Genomic DNA, 27274 nt, shown 5'->3' on the forward strand with positions numbered 1-27274 from the left:
GGCACCACTACACAACAGATTAGGCCATGCAATGAAGGAGAAAATGATCTCTGTTTGTGGGGATGGGGTGCAGTGAGGTCAAGGGTAGTTATTTGAGTTAGAAATTGGTTAGGTCATGATTACGAGTAGTGAGGACATTGAATTTTAAATTTCACCCCCTAACCTCGCACTGGGACATTGGTTCAGTACTGACTCAGAAGGAAGACTGGCACTTCCCAGAGTAGCTGGTGGAACATATCAAATACTGATAGGGCCCAACCCTGCTTAGCTCAAGAGCAGCCAGAATCGGAGCTCAGAGTGATATGTTTGGAGCCATGTTTTGTGCAGTAACATTACACCCTGTTCAGATCAACACTTAGAACGGATTTTGCATGATTCATATATCAGAATCACTTATTCAGGAGTTTCTCATGGCATTGACCAAGTAAGTCTGGTGAAAAGTGGAGATGCAGTGATGGGTGTCCAGGTGATGGAGCAAGCAGTGCCCTTTGAAGATGGATTCCAAAATCATGTGGAGCAGGTAGAGAGCTTCTGACTGGTATAAAAAACAAAATGTCTGTGTGGGTGTTGGAATGTTATTCTGTCTAAGACCCACTTTGAGTGTCTGTTAAAAATTCCTGATACAGCAAGGTCTGCTGAGAATGGAATTTCAATCTTACCTCTGAATTTCCTCTTGCTTGTGAGTTAGACTGTACCAGGCTATTTGTGAGAGATCATTTTTAGTATTAATAAAAGCTGTCCTATAAATAAGTACAGAGGGACATCTGGAAATGTGTATTATCCCAGCAGAGTACAATTATCTTGAGTGAACTGATGCTCGCTGAGGTAGAGTGTGTCTTTGTGTGTGGGGTGAGGGGGGGCAGTACTTAGTACATTGTGGGTACCGCAGGAATCTCAATAATGATCACTGCTCTGTTTGTTTATAGTACAGTTGCAATTAGTAACTTTATAAAACAAATAATGTGTAAATCTAAGGGACCATAATGCCTCCTTTGTTTCTTTGTTATTGGAACTCAGAACAACTGATTTGATGAGGGCTGTTGTTTAAGCAAACACAGAGCCTGATTCTATGAGGTTGAATTCAAGTGGAGCTGAGTGCTCCGAGATTTGGGCCCATAGTTTAACAATGCTATAGCACAAACGGATAAGAAGTATTTGTATTCTAACAAACTGTTTTGTCTAATACAATCATACTCCAGCTTTGAATAGAATCATTTAGATTGGCAGACATCTCTGGTGAGTTCTCTAGTGTCTCAATATCTACTATATATATTTATCTCTGACATGTAGTCCATACCCATATGATAGTGGCAGAGTTGACTTCACTGTTCCTAATTGCTCTTTAAAATTATTCAAAGAAAAACATTAGCACTCTTGCAAAGAAACTTTTTTATTTTTAGGCTAGTAGCAAGTGACAAAAAGGGGAACTGGGAAAAATTAATATCAACACGCTGCAAAGTTTTGACTGATCTAGTACAGTATGAAAGGTATGTGCTCTGTTTAAAGTGGTGTAAATCCCGATTAACGCCAGAAACTTCAGTTGCACTACTCCAGATTAGAACAACAGAATCTGGATCACTCAGCTCTTGGCCCTTTACAGTAAATAGAAACACCACCATAGGCAGGGTGAGGTAGGGAGAGAGAGAAAAGTGTGTTCTTTTTTTCCTAATTTTAAACTTCTGGAATAGAAAATAGATTTATTTTTCATGTGTGCAACTGGATGATGAGCCCCTGAGCTTTGATAATAAGCCCTTAACTGTGCTGCTAATGAAATACTGATTAAGTTACAATAAAACAAAATAAAATGTAGATGCAAAAGCCTCTTTTTGAGAATGCACATCTGTTCTCTCCAGAAAAGATTATTTAAGCTACATTAGTGCAGGAGGAGTTCTGAGAAGCTCAAAACAAATAAAATGTGCCAAATGGTACAAGAACTAACTAGTAGAGTTTGGTATGGCAGCGTAAGTTGCATTTGTAGCCTATAGAAAGTAGGTAAATATCTTATTCAGTTGAAACTGCAAAGTAGCTAAGCAAAGTAACAACCCAAGAAGGAATATGGCCAGGTCACTCTGTTCCCTTGGAAAATGTCAGGGGACTCCAAACACTCACAAGTGCTCAAGATTTCACATCAACACCTTCACTAGAATATTGCTACTGAACACTATTTTGACAGATTGATTCAATTCTGACTGAGAGGGAGGGATGCCAGTTGCTGAATCCTTCACCTATTTCTTTAGCAGGCTGGGGGCTCACTGGGGGTCTCCCATCCAAGTATTGATCAGGGTTCGTCCTGCTTAACAAGTGAAATTTGGCAAGATCACTGCCCATGGCGATGTCGCTAAATGCATTTGAGGGACACTGTCACCTAAAATAAAATAAATCCTATACCTTTCCTTTTGTCATGCAACATTAAATTATTCAAACAGGTTTTTAAAAAGTCTAATTTACTTCTCACAATTTATGTTGTTCTTTTTAAACGAAATTTGACTAGTTTCAAGTCACATTCATTCTCGCATTTTCATGCATGAACACAGTGCTGTGATAATCAGATTGCAAACACTGCAGGAGAATGTTTATTTGTTGGAAATAATCCCATAAGAATTGCCATACCAGATCAGACCAGTGGTCCATCTAGTGCAGTATGCTGCACCAATGGTAGCCAAAGCTAGATGTGTTGAAGGAAGGCGCAACAAACCCTGCAGTAGGCAATTATGGAATAAACTCTGCATAAGAGAAATTTCTTCCTAATCCCTGACGAAATAGGTATTCACCCACAAAAGCTTACGCTCCAATACATCTGTTAGTCGATAAGATGCTACGAGACTCTGTTGCTTCCTAATCCCTAATTAGTTGGAAGCAGTCATGTCCTGAAACATGGTGGTTTACAGCTCTTACAAAATTAAGGTTTTAAAATAGTTTTTAATGCTTACTTTTGTAAAGCCCAGGCCCTTTATTTTTAATTCTTCTAAACTCTTGACCTCAATTATATGTTGTGACAATGAGTTCCACAGGCCAGTTGTGCATTGTGTGGAAAAAATATTTCCTTTGGAATTAAGTTTTCATTTGAATTCAAGGGAAAAACGGTACTGAAAATATTTCTGTGGACCTTCACTGTAAGAGCAGTTAAAAAATATACATGTATATTACACCCCCTCCACATTTTGACCAGTGTACCTTTAAATTGGAAGTATCTGTGTAAATCTGCTGACAATGCTACTACAGTGTCAATGCCATCAGTGGAAATGTGTTGCGTAGTAGGAGAATGTGGTGGTGTGGTGTTTGTAGTATTTAAATTGCCTATTCAGAGAGCTTAGTTTGCATTGTACATCTTTGCATGAAACTGGATCTCATTAGTTGACACACCTCTAGAAAGGAAGCCATTGTCTTTTTGAAGTACTATACTTACCCAGGCCTGTGAAGGGATTCCTGGCAAAAAGGAACTTGGCCTTCAAACTGGCACTTCGCTTCAGATCAACAGGCCTGAAAGTCCATTTAGTTATAAGCTTTTCTTATGGCATACCTCTCAGGTGATTCGTGGAGATAAGTCCATATTGTCCCCATTTTATAGATGGAGAAACTGAACACAGGGCTTAAAGGCAACCTCACTGCTGCTCCTGCTTCAGCTTCCCTCCTTGTTGCATACAGATTGCTAAAGCTCGTGTTTCAGAAGCACTGGTAGAAAGAGGAGCCAATGTCAGCCAACAGTATTTGAAGCAGGGATTTATTGTGTCCATCTGTGAGGTCCCACAGATGTATGCATTATTATAATAGATTCTCACTCTTGCACCCATGAGTGAAGGCTGCTGTCATTACAAGGTGGCTGCATCTACGGTATTCTCTCTTCCCCTAAAATTTCTCCTCATTGCTATCGCTAGTGCAGTTCTACCAGTGTAGCCTAATTGGAGCAGTAATGTAGCTAAGGTGCCAAACGACTGCTGACATTTGAACAACTGTTTTGTCTGCCTTGCTCAGAGCAGGTCTTGGTTCCATTGAAATCAATGGCAAAATTCCCATGAACTTCAGTGGAATCAGAATTTCACTCCCAGTGCTGTTTAAACCCTGACGGTTGCTGGCATGCTCTCTACAGTAGCAATTGCACCATTGACTGTTGTAGCTTTGATGGTGGGAATTTTTAGAAGAATAGAATCCAGTGTAGACAAAGCCATAATGGGTACAGCATGGGCAGTGGAAATTCAAGCTTCCTTAGTCACAACCCTGGCATTGTTCCTCATCCATGATCTGGAGGAATTGCCTCTGGGGTGAGAACTGCAATCCAGTACCCAGGGCCTAGTGAGCCCTTGACTTCTCTAATGAGGCTGCCACCAAAGGGGCCACATTGGTGCTAGCTGTGATGGTAGGAATTTGGATTGTTTGATTTTAATGTGGACATCCATGCATTTAAATCTGGATTGAGATCACATTTCCCATCAAGTAGTGGTGCCTTTCTACTAGCCTCAGGTGTCTGTAGTTTTTGTATGAGTCAATGAATCACTTCTAGTAAGGTTACCATTTAATTACTGCAGTAGAGTACTGCAGTAGAGCTAGTGATATGTCAGTTTGAGGATAAAATAGTGACTCCAGCACTGAGCCCTAGGGCAATGTATTGTTTGACCTACCAGTTTGAGTCATTTGCTATTCCTACGTTTTTCTAGCTATGCCTTTAATCCGTGACAAGCTATTCTCTCTCACACAGCGGCTACTACGTTTCCTTAGCAGCCATGTGAGGGTGAGACCATATTGCACGCTTTCTGAAAATCTATTTGGATTAGAGCTACTAGTTTAACTCTTTTGAAGAATTCTAACACAAGCCGTCACAGCTGTATTATGTGCCTATAGAGAAGCAGGTCTGGCTTGGTTAGTATAACCTGATAGAAACTAGGTGCTTTTTAACTCTTCTGTTGTTCCCAGTGTATCCGTAAGGCTCAACAGCCTGTAAATTGCAGGCCCCCCTGAGGCCATGCAGGGCCGGCTTTAGGAAGTGCGGGGCCCAATTCGAACAGTTTCGATGGGGCCCCGGCAGGGATGACTATTTAAAAAAAAAAAAAAAAAAAGTAAAAAACCAAGTGGGGCTTGTACTCACTGGGCGGTGCTCCAAGTCTTTGGCAGCACTTCAGCGGCAAGTCCTTCACTCGCTCCGGGTGCATTCAGTGGCACTGCAGGACCTGCCGCCGAAGACCCAGAGCAAGCGAAGGACTCACGGCTGAACTGCCGCCAAAGATCCGGAGCGCCGCCAGGTGAGTAAAAATTAAAAAGGCGCCTCTAGCCAGGGAAGAGATTCTCACTGAGCGCGGGACCCGATTTGGTGAAATTGACCTAAAGCCAGCCATGTCTACACTTACCGTCTTGGCATGTAGAGAACAGGCACTGCACAAGTTGCTGCATGCCACTAGGAAAGGCAGGCTATGTCCACACTTGTCATTGCAGTGCCGGTGTATCTACATTCTGCAGTGAAATGCTCTGGCAACAGTGAGTAGTAGGGGAAAGACCCTGGCAGTGGGGGGAGCTGCCAGACCCGTTCCTTGCTTCCCCCATGCTGCTGGAGCCTTTCATTGTGTGGAGGGGGAAAGGCTCCAGCAGCTGGACACTACGCTGCTAAAAACAGCAATGTTGACCTGGGAGGCACTGCACGTAGAGAGCCCCTGTAGGATGTATATATCCTGGGGGTTCAGGCATGTATGGCACTCTGCTCTACCCACCTACGCCATGCCTCACCGTCTACACTGCTGTTTACACCCATGCTAGCTGGGCAGTATCTACTCTACATGCTGCCTGCCCTGCCTTTAGAGATAGGTACAGCACTGATCCCCCTCTAATCCTCAGCATTCGTGGCATAGGGAGTGCAATTTACTGTACATATTTTCATTTATGCTTCATTTCCTTTGTGCACTTGGAAAAATACCTTCCACTCTAAGTTTGTTTATTGCAGTTTTGATATTCTTGTCTCACTCCTTCTTTGGTTATATACTGTCTGGCTTTTATCATCTGGCACCTTTTGGAAAATGAGGCTAAACAGGTTCATGTCGGACACATGGGTGTGCGTCACATTTTATTTGTGCTCTGACTTGGATTAACTATTGCTGATAAGTCCCACATGCACTCACCTTCTCCCCACACCCTCTCCAACAAAGGAAATACCCTGTCTGAAAATGAGAGGAATAAACATTGAGGATGCTTTTTTTTTTTCCCCACGTGCTTGACATCTAAATGCTATACATGTATTACCTTCAGTGGTTCGATATAAGAACGGCCGTACTGGGTCAGACCAAAGGTCCATCTAGCCCAGTATCCTGTCTACCGACAGTGGCCAATGCCAGGTGCCCTAGAGGGAGTGACCCTAACAAGCAATGATCAAGTGATCTCTCTCCTGCCATCCATCTCCATCCTCTGACAAACAGAGGCTAGGGACACCATTCCTTACCCATCCTGGCTAATAACCCATCTTATGACTTAACCCACATGAATTTATCCAGTTCTCTTTCAAACGCTGTTATAGCCTAGCCTACACAGCCTCTCAGCAAGGAGTTCCACAAGGTTTGGACCTGTGCGCTGGTGTGAAGAACAACTTCCTTTTATTTGTTTTAAACCTTCAGCCTATTAATTTCATTTGATGACCTCTAGTTCTTGTATTACGGGAATAAGTAAATAACTTTTCCTTATCCACTTTCTCTACGTCACTCATGATTTTATATACCTCTATCATATCCCCCCTTGGTCTCCTCTTTTCCAAGCTGAAGAGTCCTAGCCTCTTTAATCTTTCCTTGTATGGGTCCCTCTCCAAACCTCTAATCATTTTAGTTGCCCTTTTCTGAACCTTTTCTAGTGCCAGTATATCTTTTTTTGAGATGAGATATACCTTATAACTGCTAGCATTCTTCTATATATGCTATGGGCCAGATCCTCACACGGATGTATACCTGCTATCTCAGTTGACATCGGCCTGGCTCCATAGGTGGGCAGGCAGAATGATCCAGCAGACAGACCACAAGAAACTTGGGTTCTGTTCCTGGCTGTGCCACTGGCTTGTTGTATGTCTTTGGTTAAGTCTATTCATTTTCTGTACCTCAGTTTCCTCATCTGTAAAATGAGGATATTGAGACATCAACCCCTTTATATTTTGCCTTGGGATTTACAGCTGAAAAGAGCTATAAAAGTATGCAGCAGTAGTTTACTACCTTCACTGACCTTGTGAGGATTAAAGGCAGATCCTGCTCCCATTCTAGTCAGTGGCAAAGCTCCAGCTAACTTTAGCGGGAACAGAATTAGTCTTATGCAGAATTAGAAGTCCTTGGAAGCCTGGCCTTTCTTTAAAATGTTCAATTAAACATTATTTCATAATATATTTGTACAATGTGTGTTAAGCAAAGACACTGCGTACTGGGTTATACCACTTCCAGGTAGATGAGCTCTATAATATATTAGACCCCCTGTCTACACACCTCCATTTTCAGCTGTCAGAGAGTTACAGAAAACAAACCCAAAGTTGTATTTTTTCTTTTGTTTCCATAATATATCTTGTAGTCTTATTTAATGCAGCCCCTGTTGCATTAATTCCTCTCTAATCCCTTCCTTTAAATACCATTGATTGTGTTTAATTTGTTGCAGGGTAGGTTCAAACTAAACACACTGTGACCTGAAGTATTTCTAAAAAAAATTGGTTTAATAGAAACTTGCTAATCTAATAAAAGGTGTTGCTAATTACTTTTTGCTTTTCAGATCAACACTGCTAATTTGGCAATACATGTTTCTAGAATCCTAAACATGAGGCAAACTATTGTTCTCTTGAATGTCTACTTGTAATACTGATAACTCTTTTTTTTGGTTGAAAGTTAGCCTAGGGAAAGAAGTACTGTACACACATACATCCTTAACACAATGGGTTTCTGATTGCTGGCTCAGGGTGCTAGGCACTACTGCAATAAAAATAACAATCATCAGGCTTCACAGTATTTTGTTATTAACTCCTCTTTCAAGAGATTTCTTCCCACTACTAATGTATGAATATTATTTATACAAATGCCCAGAGAAGTTACAAAGCTCACTTCCGTATAAATGAATCATTTTTTTTCTTTTAATTTGCGGACATGAAAAGTGTTGGATATATAATAAATTTAATTTAAAAATGGCTTTTTGACCAATAGAGATTTTTCATGTTGGTCAGTGTTTTCCGGGAGGGGGAGGTGTTTCTGATGAGAAAACTAAAACTGAAGAAGAGGTCTGTGTAAGCTTCAAAGCTTGTCTCTTCCACCAGTAAAAAAAAGCTATTACCTCACCTACTTGGTTTTTCTTAGACATTGAAAATGTTTACCAACATCCCTCAGTTGGTTTTTGAAAACCTATCTAGATAAGTATAAATTTGCAATTTTGTTTGGCTTTTTAATTGGAGGAAAAAAATGTCTTCATGGGGAAATTTCCAGGAGAATTTTGTTTGTAATTTCCTATGAAAAAGAATTGGTATGTTTCTTGAGCAGCTCTAGCACAGGAATTTCAGTACAGCCCTGGAAATGAAAATCCTGCTTTCATGTCTACACAGCAAGTGCCACACAAGCAGTGACAGTGCAAACTTCCCTTCTCTGTGTGCAGTCCTGATCTGGAGTGACCATCTCAGGTAGTGGAAAGGTAGTTCAGTCTCTATGGGTCATTCCTGTTTTGATCTCTTTGGTAGCAATTGTGGTTGTGGTTTTTGAGATGTGGTGCTTTGTTCATTAGGAACTGGACAGAGGCCACCAACTTGCTCGGTTCTATTCTGTATACAGCACTCATCACCATAGTGTCCGAGCACCTTAATTGCTGTTAACAACTGCATTCGCTATAGTTAAATCTGCAAAATAGTTTCAGTCATAACATCTTATTTTCACATTATGCACTAAAACTTTGCATGCTTAGGGCTGCTCTGCACTGAAAAGTTACATTGGCATAACTACATGTCTCTGGGGTGTGAAAAATCCACACCCTGGAGAGATGCAGTTAAGCTGATTTAACCCCCTTTCTTTAGAGCAATGATTTGAAATTTGGAGAGGGAAATGGGGAATGACTGGGAGCCAGTTGTCTGGGAGGGAAAATACTGAGATCAGCCAAGGAGCTAGGAAGAGGGGTGGGGGGAACTGGGGACTAGCTGAACAAAGAGACTGGGACTAGGAACCTGATGGGGAGGAGAATGGGAGACAGATCTGACAAGGAGCAAGGGGTGAAGAGAGAACTGGGACCGCCGAGTAAAGAGACTAGAACAAGGAGTCAGGAAGAGGGGGAGAGTGGGACAAGGAGCCTTATGTGGGATTTAGATTGAATAAGGAGTCTGAGGGAGAAGACTGGGATTGGGAGCCAGAAGGGGGAACTGGGACTGGTTGGGCAAGGAGACTAGGGCTGGCTCCAGGGACAAGCCCAGCAAGCAGCTGCTTGGGGCGGCCAATGGTGAGGGGTGGCACGTCCGACTCTTTGGCGGTGGGTCCCTCGGTCCCTCTCGAAGCGAAGGATCAGCCGCCGAATTGCTACTGAAGACTGAAGCGGCGGCAGTAGAGCTCCCGCAGATTGTGATCACAGCTTTTTTTTTTTTTTTCTTGCTGCTTGGGGCGGCAAAAACCCTGGAGTTGGCCCTGAAGGAGACTGGACAACATTATTAAGATAGCCAAGTAAATCACTCAAAAATTAGGAAATATCAGATTGCCCATGAAAAGCTCCAAAACCCCAGATTGGAATCTCTGTTCTAGGTGTGAACGTGTCTGCCTGAGTTTCAATTTCTGATCCAGCCAGTGTGCGAAAGCTAGCTTTTGTTCTATTACCCAAAGAGCAGATGTGAAGTGTTAGTCTGATTTGTTGTTTAACTTGGATGGTTAAAAAATACATCAGAATAATTTAATTTCAAACAATGCTAATGCTTTTCATTCTTTCTTTAGGTGCAAAGCCCGGCAATGTCACTAAATGAGCCTTGCATCAAAGACTTCTTCCTTTAAATGAGAGGACCAGACAGGACGGTGTGATGAACATGCCACTGCATCAGATCTCTGTCATTCCAGCTCGGGATGTCACCTCTTCCAGAGTCTCTAGGAGTAAGACCAAAGAAAAAGAGAGAGAGGAACAGGTAATGTCAGAACCTTGTTTTCATAGGAAATTATCCCAACCCTTTCTGACTAATAACAACAGTGCTTAATGCAGTTACCACATGGGACCTGAGTCTGCATATCTTCTGCACCGAAATTCCCATTAATATTGTGGGTATTGACTGCACAAGGAATACCTGGCCCCTTTGTTACTTCATTGTTGTATTGATTATTTAAATAATAGGCCGCACAAGACTGGGGATCACTGTGGTCTAACGTCAGCAAAATAAAAATTTCAGCCATTCATTCTGCATAAGAATTAAAGACAGCAGGGTGTATTGTGTGCAGGGTGTGATGCTATTATTAGTGAACTTGTAGTATGATAGCTTCTGCTGCTGTTCATTTTTTGTGCTAAATAGTATGATGGGTATGCAATTGAGTGAGTGTTTTGACTCTTGTGTACTTCATCTTTAAATCTTCATGGGCTCTGCTTTTGGCATTGATTGGCAATCATTTTGTAGTCCGCACAGAATGGACTATCACAGTGGGGAGACAGACACCCTAGGCGCTCTCCTGTAGACTTTACTTTTGTTTTTATTGTTTTCTTCTTGTGATCTGCGGAAAAATAAGATTTAAAGCATCTGTTTTTCTTTGTGCAGAGTGAAACATAACACCAAAAAAAATAGGAGACTGATTTGGATTCTAATTACTGAACCGCTTGACGATCTTTCTTTTCTAGCATACTATGTGCTTGTGCCATACACGACAATACTGTTTAGTCCATACTGTGCCTCCATCCAAGCCAAAGATTTTATTATGTATCAATATTATAGTCCAAAATGTACTGTATGTTTGCATTTTGGGTCATCTGTGAATTTCAAAGCATTCCTAGGTGTTTTTAAACTCTTCTACTGGCACAAAAAAACAGATCAAAAGAACATTCATGTAATGGAACAAACCTAGGAGATGGAAATTTCACAGGTTGGGATTAAACGTTCACGAAAGGCCAAATTCTGATCAGATGTAAATTACAAATTGGTTATGTAGGCATAATTTACATGGCAAGGGTCTAGAAGGGCAGGGTTGTAGCAGGAAGAGCAACCAGCAAGAGAGTGTAAGAAAGAATGGAACAAAGAAAGCCGTGCCTGTCTTCTTATGTCCTCCTGCTACAACCCCTCTGCCCCCTTCCATCTTTTTGCTGTATGAATTACATCTACTTAGCCCATAAGTAAATATTAACTATCTAAGTCAGTATGGGTAACTTACCCCATAGTTTGTTGCCTTTGAATTTTGCCCTGCATGCTTAATAACATCTTTAACATTTGGGGGCAACTCTGTCGTGGCTGGGTGGCATGAGTCTACTTTCTGTTTGTAGGTCCAGGCTGGAAGCTAGTCTTGGTTGGTTGTGGAACATCCTCTCCTAGGAGGTGGACTAGAGTCTCACATCTGCTGCCTGTAGCACATTGTATTTCTTCCAGTTATAGCAGTAAGTGGTTGTTCTGTGGTATCCTTCATTACAGAATACCTTTTCACTCCATTCCTCTTCCATATGGAATCAGCCTATTCCATGTAGTAACATCACACTCTCCAACCTAGAAGATAAGGAGTCAGTGCTTGTTTGCTAGGGCATGAAACAAAGTATGAATGGATGACCCTTCAGTGAAAGTCATACAAATTTGCTGTGATCATGCCTGATGCATATCTGTAGGATCTGTTTATCCTTTTGCAGTCCCAGGAGTGCGAGTCCCAGGTCTATTTCTAAACCTGTTTTTCCTCTTTGGCCGCAGGCTCTGCTACTTCCATATTAAGAAAGCTCCTTCTATAAATTGTCTTGATGATATTTAGTCAGAAGGGTTGATTACTTTTTCTTCGACGTATTGGTGAGTTACTGTGCCTTGGAAGCTTTGTTTAAAAAGAGCATGTGATATTAAAGTCAGACTGGAAAAAAATCTGTTTCTTTAAAATAAGGATTCTGTGAACCACTGCAGAGGAAAGAAAGAGACTCTAGGCTTCATAACTCAAACTCTGTGATTATGCACTAGCATGCCTTTAATGGATACTTCTTCCAAACACTTGGTAGTTAGTGTTTGGCTTATGCCCTGATTGTTTTCTCCTAGCTAATATAATTGTGGATATCCTTAATTATCCATATAAATGCTGAAGTGAACATTTCAAGTTGGAAATCTCACAGCTTCCTGTATCCTGCCCATTGCTACTCAAGGTCAAGATGTGACTTTGTTACTCCAGATCAGTGCTTGTTTCACTTTCAGAATAAAATAGTAACTTCCTTTGTCATAAAGTTTGCTGGGCTAATGCTTTAGAGTTAGAACTCCATGGATGGTGGAAAGCAGAGCGAGATCCTTTTGGATCTTTACAGAAGGCTTTTTTGGAACTGGCTGAAGTGTAGTTCCTCTGTATAAGTGGATTCAAGGCCTGCAACTGGAGAAGTTAGTGACAAAACTCCCTTTTACAGAGTTTGTTGAAAGGCTGGTAAAAGGCTTTTGTCCAACATTTCTACTTTAAATCCTTAGAAGTCAATAATGTGTTTAATACATATTACTGGGAAATTGAGTAGATTATGATGCTTGTTAATGTGATTTTCAAGATTTAATTTAATTGAAAACCGTTTCACAGTAGTCTCTTCTGTTAAACATCAGCTGTTTTTACAGTAAAGACAGGAAAGGCCATAAAGAGATTATTATTCTTATGTTTAACTGAGATGAACTATTAGCTTTAAGGGCTATTAATAACATCATTAGCATCTTACTGATCCTTCACTTGGAATAGATTCCTACAGATCTTAGTTGGGGAATGGTTAATACATTGTTCACAAGGTACTATAAAACCTGTATGAAATCAGTAATGGCAAGTAGCTGTTTGAACATATCCAGAATTATTCAGGTATATAGACATGGGTTGGAGTTTAGGAATTGCAATCTTGCTGCTGAGGTGTGGTTGAGATGTTGCTCTGTTTGTGTTTTCCCTCCTCACTAGCTGAAGTGGACTGTTGTACACCTATTTGCGCCAGTACTTCAAAATGCTGCTATTATAGATGAAGTTCCCCGGGTAATACTCATTTTATTGTTTAAGGATCTTTGTTCATTCTGAAAATTCCAACCAAGGTTCTCGTTTGCAAAGACAACTTTGACTTAATTTTGGAAAGTGAAGTGGGGTTGGGTCTAGTCAGTACTTGTATGGGAGGCCTCCAAGGAAATCTTGCTGGAAATGGTGTTGCTAACTGGGTGGATAGTAATACTCTGTCTTCTCAGTCTATGTTTTGTGTGCCAAGTATGGGGTAAGAGATATTGAACTGTTGGAATCTCATCTTTCAGATGAGATGAGAAACTAAACACCTGAGCAATTGAGGTCTTTAAAGATCCCATTGCACTTAGCACAAAAGCAAAGGTGTAAACCTTCTTTGTGCTGGCCAAATTTCAGCTTCAGTAATTGCATTGTACCTATGTAAATCCCTGTTCCCCTCAGGTCTGAGAACAGGGATTTAGATAGGTCCTGAACTGATAAGTAACACTGCTGGCAGTTCTATGTTGCATTGACATGTTTGAGATTTTATGACAAACCCCTCCACGTACATTTGAAACAGCCTTCTCTAGGGTGGGGTTGCCACTCCAGAGCCCTAGAAACATTGCTCAACAGCAGAGGGTAGAAGATGATGAATAATAATAATCTATAAAGCATGCTGTGACCCAGTTCCTCTAGATAAAAGGAATGGTGTAATGATGATTATGTGAGTTTAAGTATACTGTGCAGATCTTGCTAAATATGGCTACAACTACAGGGCATACATTTCTTCCTGCTTAGCAGTCTTTTTTGCCCGTCACAGTTTGAGAAACGCTGTCCCATGACCTTTTTTCATTTATATTGAGTTATATGGCCTGATTTTAGCTCTCCATCATGTCCTTCTGCAAAGTCAGATTTTAGTTTTTAGAAGAAAAATCAGTAGTAGGACTTTTTCAAGACTATGTTGAACTGGGTCAATTGTTTGTCATGAAAGTTATTTTATGTCAAAATGTATTTTCAAATTATCTGGGCAGGTTTTAAAAAACTCTCAATCCTTTTCAAGGTGCAAAAACACAATGGGTATTTTTTTTCTTTTGCATACTCTGTTCAAAGTTTGAGCTGAACAGATTGGTTGTGATTGGTCACAACAAATCACATGGTATTGGTTCTGTTTCTGTGATTGACTGAACATGCCTCAAGGGGCCTGTAACCAGAGGGGACTCGCCTCTGCCTCCTGCTGGTCACTTGGGAACTAGCTCAAATTGCAGCTCAGAGCGCCCTCAGCAGGCTGGTGATCCGCCTTGGTTCCTGCTATGGGCCCCTTGTCCCTTCCTGGACCCCAGTGCCCCTTTTACATGGGTTTTGCCCCCTGGCAGTAACCCCTTTCTCTTAAGAGTTTCCCCCTCCTGGGAACCCCGCCCTCTATTCCCACTTTGCCTCAGTGTAGGCTACTGCCAGTCATTGTCTAGCCCCACACCCTGGGGCAGACTGCAGTATCAGCCACTCAACATCAGCAAAGGGGTTTGGACCTGCTGCCTTGGCCTACCCCTGGGTTGCACCCTACACCCCAGTACCTCCTGGCCTAATTCTAGGCTGCAGCCTGGGGCTTTCCAGGCAGGAGCTCCCCGGCTCCTCTGCCTTTCTCCGGCACTGCTTTACCCTAGGTACCTTGTCTGGTCCCTTGCAGCAGTCAGGCCCTTCTCCCTCTGAATGCAGAGGGAGACTCCTCTGGGCTCCTGGCTTCTCTGCCCTTTTATAAGGGCCTGTGGCTGAGTTTGAGGTGTGGCCCCAGCTGCAGCCACTTCCCCAATCAGCCCAGCTCAAAAGGCTGCTTTCTCCAGCCCCGGCCCCTTTTCCCTGGGCTGTTTTTAACCCCTTCAGGACCGAAGCAGGGATCCACCCTGCTACAGGGCCAGGTTAGAAAAAAGCTTGTTGGAATTCTTTGGCGAGGGGTTTTGTTTGTTTTGATGTCTCACATGCCACGATTAGGTTCTCCATTGATTCAGATAAGCATCCAGTCTGTAAACCTTTTGAGATTCCCTCATCATTAGTTAGGTATGGTGTTCAGAGCGTTTCCATGCTTAGAAGTGCTAATGCTGGGGCTTCCATGGGGTATGTTTTATTGGTTGGTTTCTTTTCCCTTTTTTTTTTTTAAAAAAATCTCCTTTTAGACCAAGGAGATATGACTGATTATTATGACCCCTATCTGAGTATCCTGTGGGATCCTGCTGGGAAGCAGGCTGGCTTACCAAGCAGGCTGCCAAAACCTTAGAAGTAGCTATTATGACCTAAGCCTAAGACTTAAAAATACAGAACCATCCCATGATGATGATACAATATAACAGCTCGCTCTTATATAGTGCTTTTAATCAGTACATTGCAAAGTGCTTTAGAAGAAGGTAAGTATGAGTATCCTATGGGGAAACTGAGGCACGAAGGTGAAGTAAGTTGTCCAAGGTTACCCAGCAGGCCAATGGCAGAGCTGGGAATAAAACCCTAGTATTCTGATTCCCAGTCCTGTGCTCTATCCACTTGACCACACTGCAGCATAATGTATTCTAAATTCCAGTTTTGTTTTGGAATATATTAACTGGAGAGAGAGAGGAAATTGGGCAAATTTGAAGAGTAGTGATTGGACACTGTGATAGGGTGCTCAGACAGCTGGCCAGCATAGTGGTTAGTACACCCAACTTCTGAGACCTTGTCTCTGTGTCAGGGTGGTAGAGGTGCCTCTTCCTGACCCTAAGATAGGAATCATCTCCTCTCCACCCATATCTAGGCTTTGCCCTTAAGAGGGTATGATAGGAGGAGCCAGGCCCCACTATCTCCGCTGGGACCCAGCCCATGGCCCTGTGCAGAGCAACGAATAGCAGGGTCCTCCCTGCATGAGTCTTAAGTCTGCTGCCCTGGGCTACTTACTTCCTACCTAAGTTTCTTCAGTTTGAGGCCTGGCCCCTATGATCCACACCGTCAGTCACTTAACAGAAAGAGTCCAAAGGAACAAGGCCTTGCAGTACCTGCTGGTAGTTCTTTGAGTAGTGTCCCTATGGGTGCTCCGCTTCAAGTTATTTCAGGTGCGCATGCGCTTCTTGAGCCCTGGATCATAGATTTTCCATCAGCAGTGTTTGTTCAGCCTGTTCATGTGCTCTATATGAACCAAGAGTATATGGGGCTGTACAGGCAAATTGCCCGCAGTTCCTTCTGTCTCAAGCCAAGGCAGTAGAGAGATCTAGTATGTCTGCCTTGTGCGTGCCTCAATGTGTTTCATTGTTGTTAGTTTAGTTTAGTGTTCTAATTAATGTTGGTTGTTAGCACAGAATTAGTGAGAGTTTTCAATTTTTTCCTCTCTCCTTTTCTTCTCCCCCTTTTTTCTGGGGAGCTTATTTGGCCTGGCTGGGCATCCCTGGCTAACCAGGTTTTAAACCAGGGATGGGCAAACTACGGCCCGGGAGCTGTATCCAGCCCTTCAGACGTTTTAATCCAGCCCTCGAGCTCTTGTCAGTAAGTGGGGTTGGGGGCTTACGCTGCTCCGGTGCTCCAGCCAGGAAACAAGGTCTGGGGCTTGCCCCACTCCGTGCATGCCGTGGCTCTGCACGGCTCCTGGAAGGAGTGGCATGTCCCCTTTCCGGCTCGTACGTGTAGGGGCAGCCACGGGGCTCTGCGCGCTGGAGTACATAGGCCAAGTTTGTGGTTTCCCTCCATATCATCACAGAAGCCCATACTTTGACAAGAACTCTTACCCATATCAGTGATGGTAGGATCAGTTCTGAATACCACTTCCTTTCCCATATGTGCCTCCCCAATGGACATAGTGGGATCATTGGGTAACATATCGACAGCAATTTGCCACATCTCCAGTTCCATTGCACTAGGAGACAAGGGTCACGCAGTCTCCTCCACCAAGCCCCCAACATAAGGCGACTTTGAAGAACAGGAGGCTAGGACACACAGAGGTTACCCCTCAAATCATTGATTCATCTTCATCTCTGGATGAAGCAGTCGTGCTTTCACCACTATCGGTGGCTGACAGTTTTTGTCAATTCCATAATCTTGTGAAGAGGGTGACTGGCACCTGAGGTGGTTAAAGACTTCCATCACAAGCTCCTGGACATTTTGCAGCTGGCAACACCTATCTGGGTTGCACTACCCATGAATGAAGCACTCCTGGACCCAGCAAAGATTGTGTGGCAAACTCCTGCTACCATCCCGCCATCTTGTTAATGGGCAGGAAAAAAAAATTGTGTCCCCCAAGGGACTTAGAATTTTTGGGCCCCCCTCCCACCCCAATTCCCTAGTGGTGGATCTGTAAACTAGCAGGGTAAACAGCTTTACTCCTGGTCTACTCCTCACAAGGACCAGAAACAGTTATTCCTTTTTGAATGGAAGGCCTACTCATCTGTGACCCTCCAGTGTTGGATCACAAACCATCAACTGATCATGGCCAAGATGACTACATGAATTACAACAAGTTTTATTGAACATCTTCCACAGGAACATAAAGAACACTTCCAGGCCATCGCTAAGGAGGGTCAGTTATTAGCCAGAATCTTCTCTCCAAGCATCCTAGGATCCATCTCCACAGCAGTTGTCATGCGCAGGATATTGTGGCTACAGTTATCAGGATTCCCAAGGGAGGTTCAGAATATGGTTGAGGGCCTCATGTTTTATGTCAGAAGCTCTTCTCAGGAACTACAGATGAGTCCCTACAGACACTGAAGGACTCCAGAGCCACATTTGAGGTCTCTGCGTATGTACACCACTACAAACAGCAGGAGATTTAGCAGGTCTCAAACTGCACAGAGATCACTTCTGGTTCAATTCTCTGGTTTTCATAGAACTACTGAACCTGCTAGAAAAAGACAGATTCTAGAGGAAAAGTTCCCACTCTCCTTCAGTCAGTACCCAGTCATCATTGAAAGAACAATTTCGATGGGTTGGTTGAAGGCTCGACTCCTCCCCGCACCTACTTTGCAAGCTGCAGCCTTTGCTAACCTCCCCACTTTTGGAGACTGCCTTTCCCATTTCCAACAGGCCTGGTGGCATACTACAAGAGACAAGTGAGTCACAGATTATTTCATCTACTTCACATCTCTCTTCAAAGACCCCTTTCATGAGACTATAATGAATCAAGTACACTCACTCCTTTGTTTAGGAGCAATAGAACCAGTCCCATCCTCTCACAAGGTAAAGGTTTTACTCCAAGTATTTTCTCATGCCAAAGAAGGATGGAGAGTGGAGACTGATCTTAGATCAAAGATAACTAAACAAATTTGTGACGCCTCAGAAGTTCCAGATGGTGACTCTGGCACTTTAATTCCTTCTCTGGAGGCAGGAGATTGGTTTTCAACCCTCAACCTACAAGACACCTATTTCTATATAGTGATACATCCCTCACACAGGCGATATCTGCACTTCACCTTGAGCCATGATCATTTTCAAAACATAATATTTCCCGTTGGCCTCATTCAGCCCCAAGTGTGTTCTTGAGGGTTTCAGTGGTAATGGCTGTTTACCTTTGGTGAGAAGCAATTTTAGTCTTTCCATATCCCATTCCCATAATGACTGGCTACCCAAGTGCTGATCTTACAGAGCAACACTAACTTCCACCCAGACATCTCTCTTTCTTTTAGGAGTTGGATCTCCAGCTAAATACAAATTCATAGGGGCATATTTAGACTTGTTGACATCCAGGGCCTTTCTTCCCACAGACAGATTCATAACTTTGCTCTGAATTGTCCTGACCAGATTCAACAATCTATGTATTGCAGTAAAGAACTGTTTGCAGCTCCTGGATCATATGGCAGCTTGCACTTTGTAACCAAGCATGCAAGATTATGCCTCACCTGCTTTGATGACTGATTCAGAAGGAACTGTTCTTCAACCAGAGACAGTTTGAACAAACAAAATACAGATCCCCTCCAGGTGAAGAACTCTCTGGATTGCTGGAAAGATAAATGCAGTGTCTGTGTGGGCTTCCCTTTCATCTCCCGAGCTCCAACAATAACTGTGACACTGGTAGGGTGGGGAAGCACACCTCAACACATTCACAACTCAGGGCAGCTGGTCACCTCAGGAAAGCGGTCTCCATATCATTTTGTTAGAACTTAGGGCAGTCACAAATGAAGGGTAAATCAATCAGACTCATGACGCACAATGTGGCTTGCACATTCTGTATCAACTAGTAGGGAGGAGCAAGATCCCCCTCCCTGTATGCGAAAGCTGTAAAGTTCTGGAACTGTTGTATAACCCACTGGATTCAGTTGTTTACCTTCCTGGAGTCCAAAGTGCTGTAGCCGATATGCTCCATGGGTGCTTCTCCAAAGACTGGGAATTGGAGTTACACTCATAAATCTTTTGTGGGATATTCCAGAGGTGGGGACTTCCACAGGTTGACCTGTTCATTCCATCCAGGAACAGGAAGTACTCCTTATTCTGCTCAAGGGGAGGCCTAGGTCGCCTCTCATTGGGAGATGCCTTTCCCCTTCCTTCGACAAAGGGCCTGTCCTATACATTCCCATTAGCACCACTAATTCCAAGAGTAATGAATAAGATCAGGCAGGACAATGCCAGAGTTATCGTCATAGTACCGATCTAGCCGAGGCATAGAGAGTACACTTACAAAGGTTGCGAATGATGCCAAGCTGGGAGGGATTGCAAGTGTTCTAGAGGATAGGATTACAATTCACAATGATCTGGAGAAATGGTCTGAAGTAAACAGGATGAAATTCAATAAGGACAAATGAACTTAGGAACCATCAATTGCATGCATATAAAATGAGAAATGACTGCTTGGGAAGGAGTACTGTGGAAAGGGATCTGGGGATATAGTGGATTGCAAGCTAAATGAGAGTCAACAGTGTAACACTGTTGCAAGAAAGCACACCTCGTTCTGGGATGTATTAACAGGACTGTTGTAAGCAAGACGCGAGAAGTCATTCTTCCGCTCTACTGCACACTGATTAGGCCTCCACGGGAGTATTGTGTCCAGTTCTGGCACCACATTTCAGGAAAGATGTGGAAAAACTGGAGCTCCAGAGAAGAGAAACAAAAATGATTAAAGGTCTAGAAAAAGCATGACCTCCTGAAGAAAGAGAAAAAATTGGGTTTGTTTAATGTGGAGACAAGGACATAACAGTTTTTAAGTACATAAAAGGTTATGGGGAAGAGAGTGAAAAATTGCTCTCCTGAACCTGTGAGGATAAGACAGGAAGCGCAATGGGCTTAAACTGCAGCAAGGGAGGTTTAAGTTGGACATTAGGAAAAACTTTCTAAGTGTCAGAGTGGTTAAGCACTAGAATGAATTGCCTAGGGAGGCTGAGGAATCTCCATCATTGGAGGTTTTTAAAAACAGGTCAGACAACACCTTTCAGAGACTTCTCTTAAAGGAGAGTCTATTGATAGAGATTCTCAAGGTTTTAGTCAGGAGAAGAGGATAAAGTGTGGGCCAGATCAGATGAGAAACATTCACATAAAAAAGAATGACATATCAGAAAAGGGCAGGCAAATAAACAATGACAAGTTTTTAAAGTGCTTGTACACAAATACTAGAAGTCTAAATAATAAGATGGGTGAACTAGGGTGCCTCGTGATAAAGGAGAATATTGATATATTAGGCATCACAGAAACCTGGTGGAGTGAGAACAATCAATGGGACACAATCATTCTTGGGTACAAAATATATCGGAAGGACAGAACAGGTCATGCAGGGGCGGGGAGTGGCACTGTATGTGAAAGAAAATGTAGAATCAAATGAAGTAAAAATCTTACATTAATCCACATGTTCCATAGAATCTCTGTGGATAGGAATTTCGTGCCCTAATGATAATATAACAGTAGGGATCTCTTATCGACCACCTGACCAGGACAGTGATAGTGACAATGAAATGCTAAGGGAGAGCAGAGAGGCCATCAAAATAAAGAACTCAATAATAGTGGGGGATTTCAATTATCCCCATCTTGACTGGGTACATGTCACCTCAGGACGAAATGCAGACACAAAATTTCTTGATAGTTTAAATGACTGCTTCTTGGAGCAGCTGGTACAGGAACCCACAAGGGGAGAGGCAATTCTCGATTTAGTCCTGAGTGGAGTGCAGGATCTGGTCCAAGAGGTAACTATAACAGGACCCCTTGGAACTAGTGACTGTAATATAACAACATTTAACATTCCTGTGGTGGGAAGAACACCTCAGCAGGCCAGCACTGTGGCATTTAATTTCAGAAAGGGGAACTATGCAAAAATGAGGACGTTATTTAAACAGAAATTAAAAGGTACAGTGACTAGAGTGAAATCCCTGCAAGCTGCATGGACACTTTTCAAAGACACTATAATAGAGGCCCAACTTAAATGTATACCCCAAATTAAAAAACACAGTAAAAGAACTAAGGGTACGTCTGTACTACCTGCTGGGTAGTGTTCGACGTCTGGATGCGATAAATCGATCTGCTAATAGATGCCCGTACTCTACCTCAGCAGGAGGAGTAAGCGTAGTCGATGGGGGAGCCATGGCAGTCAATTTGCCGCCGTGAGGACAGCCAGGTAAGTCGAACTAAGATACTTCGACTTCAAGTTGCGTATCTTAGTTCGAACCCCCCGAGTAGTGTAGCCCAGGCCTAAAAAAGAGCAACTGTGGCTTAACAATCATGTAAAAGAAGCAGTGAGAGATAAAACATCTTTTAAAAAGTGGAAGTCAAATCCCAGTGAGGTAAATAGAAAGGAGCATAAACACTGCCAAATTAAGTATAAAAATGTGATAAGAAAAGCCCCAAAAAGTGAGTCTGAGACAGCTAGCCAAATAAAGGCATAACAACTGTTTTTTTAAAAATTCGAGAGCAGAAGCGCTGTCTAAACCCGCAGTGGGCCCCTGGCATCGCGGATACAAAGGAGCACTTAAAGTGATAAGTCATTGCAGAAGAGACTAAGAATTCTTTGCCTCAGTTGACGGTGAGGATGTTGGGATTCCCAACCTCGCCGTCTTTTGTACGGTGGCAATCTGAGGATTATCACAGATTGACAGTTATTAGAGGAGGTTTTGGAAATGATTGTAAAGTACCAGTACAAGTCACGGGACAAGATGACATTATCCAAGAGTTCTGAAGAACTCAATGTGAATTGGGAGAACTTTACTATGGTTTGTAACCTGTCTTTAAAGTCGCTTTCGGTACCCAGTGACTGGAAGATCGCTAATGTAATGCATATTAAAAGGCTGTAGAGGTGATCCGGCAATTAAGACTGGTAGTCTAATGTCGCGTACTGGGAAATTGTTTGAACATAGTAAAGAATTGTCGAACATAGAAGAAAGTAACTTGTTGCGGCAATATACAACATTGTTTTCGTAGGAATATGTCTTACTCATCTATTAAGAGTTCGTTGAAGGGGTCAACAACACTGTGGACAAGGGGTCAGTGACATTAGTGTACTTAGATTTCAGAAAGCCTTTGACAAGGTTCTCAGCCAAAGCATCTTACATAAATTAAGTTGTCGGGATAGAGGGAAAGAATCTTTCATGGACTGAGAACTGGTTAAGAAGGAAAAGCGGTAGGATAAAATAGTAATCAGACTGGAGGGAGGTAACTAAGTTAGTGTTCAAAGGGTCCTAGGACCAGTCTATTCAATCTATTATAAATGATCTGGAGAAGGAGTAAAACAGTGCAGGTGAGAGTTGCGATACTAAATGCTCAGGATGGGTTAAGACAAAGAGATGTGGAGAAACATCAGAAAATCTCACATAAACTAAGGTGACTGGCAAAAAAAATGGCAAATGAATTTAATGTGGATAAATGTAAAGTAATGCACATTGGAAGAAATACCCAATTATACATACAATATGATGGGGGCTATTTAGCTACAACTATCAAAAGATCTCGGAGTATGTGGATAGGTCTCTGAGACGGTCCACGCAGAATGTAGCGGCAGTCAAAAGCAAACAGGATTTAGAATTATTACAAAAAAGATAGAGAATGACGGAGAGAAGTAATTTTTGCCTGTATATCCATGGTAACCCATCTTGCAATACTGCTTACGATTGTTCCTATTCAAAGAATATTGGCTAGAAGGTCAGAGAAGGGCAACTTAAACAGATTGGGGTTTGGAGGAGGTCCCATATGAGGAGAGATTAAGAGGCTAGGACTTTTCAGCTTTGGAACAGGGAGCTAAGGGGAATGATGAGGTATATAAAATATGAGTTGGTGTGGAGGAGAGTGGTAAGGAAAAGTTATTACTTGTTCCATAATTATAGATAGGGGCACCAAATGAAATGTGTCATCAGTGATTAACAAATAAAAGGAGTTTTCTTACGAGCACCAGTAAACTGTGGAAATTCGCTGCTCAGAAGGTTGAGAGCTGGACGATAACAGCGGGTTTAAAAGGAACTAAATTAAATATCAATGAGAGGTTAATTCCATTAATGGCTATTAGCCAGGATGGGTAAGGAATGGTGTCCCTAGCCTCTTGTTTGTCAGAGGATGGAGATGGATGGCAGGAGAAAGATCACTTGATCATTACCTGTTAGGTTCACTCCTTCTGAGGCACCTGGCATTGGCCACTGTTGGAAGACAGGGCACTGGGCTGGATGGACGTTTGGTCTGACCCACTATGGCCATTCATATGTTCAGGAATGGTCTAGTTATTGATTAGTTGTGCCTTGAGTGCAGGGGCCTGGACTAGATGACCGCTTAAGGGCCCTTCCAGTCTTACACGTCTGTGATTCACATAGACTGTCAAGATGGATCTATGAGTGTATTACTGTTTGCTAAGATGCAGCTGATGTCTTACCTCTCGCAAAGGATTATAGCACTCTGCCAGATCACAAGCAACTTCCACAGCATTACTCAAAAATATTCCAGCATCTGAGATGTGCACAGCTGCTCCATGGGCTTCAGTGCATACATTTTCTAAACATTATGAGGCACTTGGTTCTGCTGTACTGTCTTCAGTCTCAGACTTATTTCCGAAGCTCTCTCCTCCCTGTGAGGATACTGCTCAGGTGTCATCTGAAGTGGAGCATCCGTAGGGACGCTACTTGAAGAAGAAGAAAAAATTACTCACCTTGTGCTGTAACTGGTTCTTTGAGATGTGCCCCCCTAGGGGTGTTCCTCTGCCTGCTTTCTTTCCTCTCTGCTTCAGACTGTTCTTGTTGGCCATTCAGACAGAGAAGGAACTGAGGGCAGTTCTCCAATCATAGCATGCTTGACAGGCCCAGAGAAGTGGGGCTACCTGTGCCCAGTATTGTCTTTTAACCCCTTCAGCATGGCGTGGGGTTTCTATACCCCATCACAGATACTTATCCTGCCTAACAAGTCAACAAAGACAACCTGTCAGTGTGTGTTGGTGGCACCTGGACATGTACACGTATGGTTATCAGATGGAAAAATGTTTCATTTTCTGAAATCTCTGCATTATCATATCAGACTGCTCAGGGATCGAGATGATTGTAACAGCTTTCTGAATTGTACTCTTGCAGTCATAATGTGGTAATCTATAAAATTTTTCTGTATCTGTGAAATTTACAAGAACCTGGTATTCTCATATTTGGTATTCATATTTCACATTTGATTTTCATTTTTCAGATTGGCTTGACTTTGACTGACACTTTTTTTATGTGCCTGATTTACTCCTACTCAGATTATATTTAGCTTGAATAGCAGGTAAACATAGCAGTGTAGAGGACTAACTAGCAAGGAAAAGTGACTAACAAGAAAGAGTCTCCTTCCCTCCAACATGCATTCACAGGACCACAAGCTTCACTAAGACACTCACCATGATACCTATTTTTTGTCTTAGAGTTTCCTGATTACAACTCTTTATTTGCTTTTTTATTATGACAACTATAATTGTTGTTCGTACCAAACCCGTGATGGGCATGGTACTTTGCAGTTCAAGTGTCTACCGTACCATCTGCAGTACTGCCAACCATGATCGCAGGTTGTTTTTTTTTTCCCGCCGGCCCTGTCTTTAATCCCTGTGTACATGTACCCACTGATTCTGCAGTCAGGTCTGCAGGGGCAGATCCTTATGCTGGTGCAGAACTGCACTGTAGCCAAAGGTCCACTTACAAGGATCTGATTGCGGGATCAGGGCCTAACTGATTTGAGTCTCTCACCCTCCCTGGGAGGTTAAGTAACTGTTACTTCTATTCTGAAGATGGAGAAATGTAAAATAAAGAATGACCTTCCTAATTTAACACTGTCTTCTGAGTTAGAGCTGGATTAGAAACCAGGGCACCAGAGTCCCAATCTCGGATTTTAATCATTCGCCCACTCTGTTTGCCAGAAACCCAAGAAGAATGACAGCAGACTAAGGAAGAAAGGAGACCACAGAAAACAGGGAGACGGGGAAGCTGCTCTGGCATAAGCATTATCTACAAAGGATTCACATAGAATAATTTTCTTCTTCTTTGTGTTTATCTTGAATTGTATACTGGGTGGGGAGGGAGAAAGTGAGCAGATGGGTTCTGAGTGGAGATGAATTACGGAAGGCAAGCTGAAGGAAGTGGGTTTTGAAGAGGATTTGAAGGAGAAAAGACGAAAGAGTCCATTTTTATCAGTAATAATTACAAAACCTAATGACAATGCAGCAACTGTTATGTATGGAAAAGGCTTCAAAGTCTCGGCTATTGATGTTTTCATGTGATCAGACTTGTTTGTATGTGGTCTTTATTTTTATTTCATCTGCTGCTTTTTTTCTGGATCCCCTGCTCTAGTGCCTCGAGACCCAGAAAGAGTAGTTAATTCTCTGTGCTAGGGTCTCTGACCTGTAGCTGTTGCATTAAATTGGAGCTGTAAGCTGCCTCTCTTGCTTATTAACTCATAATCTTCTCTATCTAGTGTTAATGAGAAATTCACTTTCCTTGAACAAATTGAAACACACTTATCTGAGTTACATATCTTTGAAAAAATACTGTTCTATTATGGAAACTCTGATGCTATTTAACTACAGCAACACTTCAGTCTATTGAGACATGCACAAGCACGCCCACACATAGATGCATACGCATACGCAAGTGTGTTACTGTATGGATCCATTAAATCATAAAAATCATTTTGGCTTATATGTTATGAAGTGCCATGGCCAATTTTTTAAGGTCTTTTAGGCCCTGACCCTGCAAGGAGCTGCCTGTGGACACGTGCCTATGCTCATGAGAGACCCACTGAAGTTACTGGGGATCCACCCAGGTGTGAGTTCTTTGGAGCATCCAGGTCCTAACTAGACCACCTTTGCAATGGTTTTATCAGCCACTAGGCCAGCGTTTCTCAAATGCTGCCACCATGGCTGCATGCGGCCACTCAGGGCTTTTCTTGTGGCCACAGCCTCATGGGCAGTGATTGGAGGGGGGAAGGCAGCTGCCCGTCTGCCTTCCTGTTTCTCCTGGATGTGCCGCCTTGGTGCTGGTTGTTGGGGCTGCCAGCAGGGGTTGGGCCCTGCCCCCCCTGGAGACACCTGGGGCACAACACTGGAGGAGCAGGCAGCCTATGAGTTCCCCACCTTCCCGGGCGGAGCTCAGGCTTCAGCCCTGGGGTGGCAGGCTCTGGCCATGGGGCTTCAGGCTTTGCGCTCTGTCCCTGTTCCCTGGTCGTGGGGTTTCGGACTCTGGCCCCGGCCCCGGGGCTTCAAACTCCTTCCTGGGGCGCCGTCCCCGGGCTTCAGGCTCTGGCTCTAGCTCCCCGCTACCTCTCCCACCCCTCATTACCCTTGGCCCCTGCTGCCTATCTATCCACCTCCCCATCCAGGGTTTAATTTGTCCCCAGGAGTGCCAGAGTTAAGTAAGTCTGCTGTGAAAAGTGATACTTCTATGTTTGTTATTATCACATTTCACAGCAGACTGAGAAGCTAACTGGGAGGCTGTGAAAAATATTAACATACGAATATCACTTGTTACAGCAGCAGACTTACTAGCTTAGCAATAAATAAATTACAGTGATATTGATGTGCATATTTATTTGTATTTCCTAAAGTTAATTAAGTATTTTAGGAAAAATTGTCAGAGCAGCCACCAGCAAAAGTTGGTGGCCGCACTGTGAGGCCACCAAAAATTTGTCATGAGAACCCCTGCGCTAGGCTAAATGTCCATTAAAAGGAAGCCATCAGTTTAAAAATAATATTGCTTCATGCTTACCTGCTGTTGTTGCAAGACAGGCTTAAGATTCCTGTAAGTGAAAGAGATTAGGGGGGAATTTTTTGTGCCCTGGTTTGTTTGCTTTGACAAAGTGCTGCCATAGTCTGA

The 27274-nt window shown here is 42.9% G+C and overlaps 1 protein-coding gene across 3 annotated transcripts in view; it reads left to right on the forward strand.

Moving 5' to 3' along the window:
• MARCHF8 (membrane associated ring-CH-type finger 8) overlaps nt 1–27274 on the forward strand; it is a 156286-nt gene that overhangs the window by 29162 nt on the left and 99850 nt on the right. For 2 of the 3 annotated variants that reach the window (XM_032797376.2, XM_032797378.2), the window contains exon 2: nt 9891–10075. In XM_032797376.2, the coding sequence (XP_032653267.1) occupies nt 9974–10075 (102 nt within the window). In that variant the 5' untranslated portion in view covers nt 9891–9973. Of the gene's footprint in view, nt 1–9890; nt 10076–27274 lie in introns of those variants that run through there. The other variant, XM_032797377.2, reaches the window with a different exon arrangement.

The sequence above is a fragment of the Chelonoidis abingdonii genome, chromosome 16 (genome assembly GCF_003597395.2).
Source record: "Chelonoidis abingdonii isolate Lonesome George chromosome 16, CheloAbing_2.0, whole genome shotgun sequence".
Lineage (NCBI taxonomy): Eukaryota > Metazoa > Chordata > Testudines > Testudinidae > Chelonoidis > Chelonoidis abingdonii.